This window comes from Coenobita brevimanus, unplaced genomic scaffold (assembly GCF_032717465.1).
Source record: "Coenobita brevimanus isolate Jiangsu-jjx unplaced genomic scaffold, ASM3271746v2 jjx.HiC_scaffold_2530, whole genome shotgun sequence".
Lineage (NCBI taxonomy): Eukaryota > Metazoa > Arthropoda > Malacostraca > Decapoda > Coenobitidae > Coenobita > Coenobita brevimanus.
The window spans coordinates 11,499-12,280 of NW_027643469.1; the positions used below are offsets into that span (position 1 = coordinate 11,499).

The 782-nt window shown below is 41.0% G+C and overlaps 1 protein-coding gene across 1 annotated transcript; it reads left to right on the forward strand.

The window, feature by feature from the left end:
- Positions 1-234: 234 nt before the first annotated feature.
- Positions 235-492, forward strand: LOC145389832 (peroxidase mlt-7-like; the record flags this gene model as incomplete). Its single annotated transcript, XM_080264969.1, has 1 exon — positions 235-492. A coding segment is annotated over one exon (258 nt), but the record flags the coding sequence as incomplete, so codon positions are not given.
- Positions 493-782: the final 290 nt, after the last annotated feature.

The following is a 782-nucleotide window of genomic DNA, read 5'->3' on the forward strand; positions in this document are numbered from 1 at the left end:
GAGACGAAAGAAATTTCTCGCTCTCAGTTCATTCGCTCAGTTGGCTACAATTTTTCAGCCATAACAAATATGTAAACAGAGTTAGTGCAAATTAAGGGTACATGACACACATCTTTTAATGAAAGACAATAATTTTTAACATATCTTTTAATGAAAGACAATAATTTTGTCATAAGAGTTGAAACGTCTCGTGTATATGAATCACCATTTTATACTATGTTCTCCTTGTAACAGCTGAACCAGTTTACACATTGGATCGACGGCTCAACTGTGTACGGTTCAACCATTGAGGAGCAGCGAGCTGTGAGAAGTGGCCGAAACGGTCTCCTGAAGACTTCTCGTGGCAACATGCTGCCCATCAACCCCGAGCAGCCAGGCCTCACCACCATCCATACACTGTGGCTACGGGAGCACAACCGCATCGCAAGGGAGCCGCAGCAACTCAACCCTCAGTGGTCTGATGAGGAAGTGTTCCAGGAGACGCGTCGCATTGTGGGCGAAATGAAAGACAATATTTTATTTTAACATCTTTTAATGAGACAATAAATTTTTTTAACAATTTACTACGCTTAATACATACTCCTTATGTGTAAGTGATGAAATGTAGCTTGATTTTCGTCAAGTGGCTTGTCATGATAAACATTATTACAGGAATTTAAGACTGACAGGGTGCCGATAAGGTATTCGCCCAAGTGAAGTAACGAGTACTTCAAAATGAAGCTTAATTTATCGCCCAGATGAAGAGGTAACTGTCGCCCAAATGATGTGTTTTTTTCCGCCCA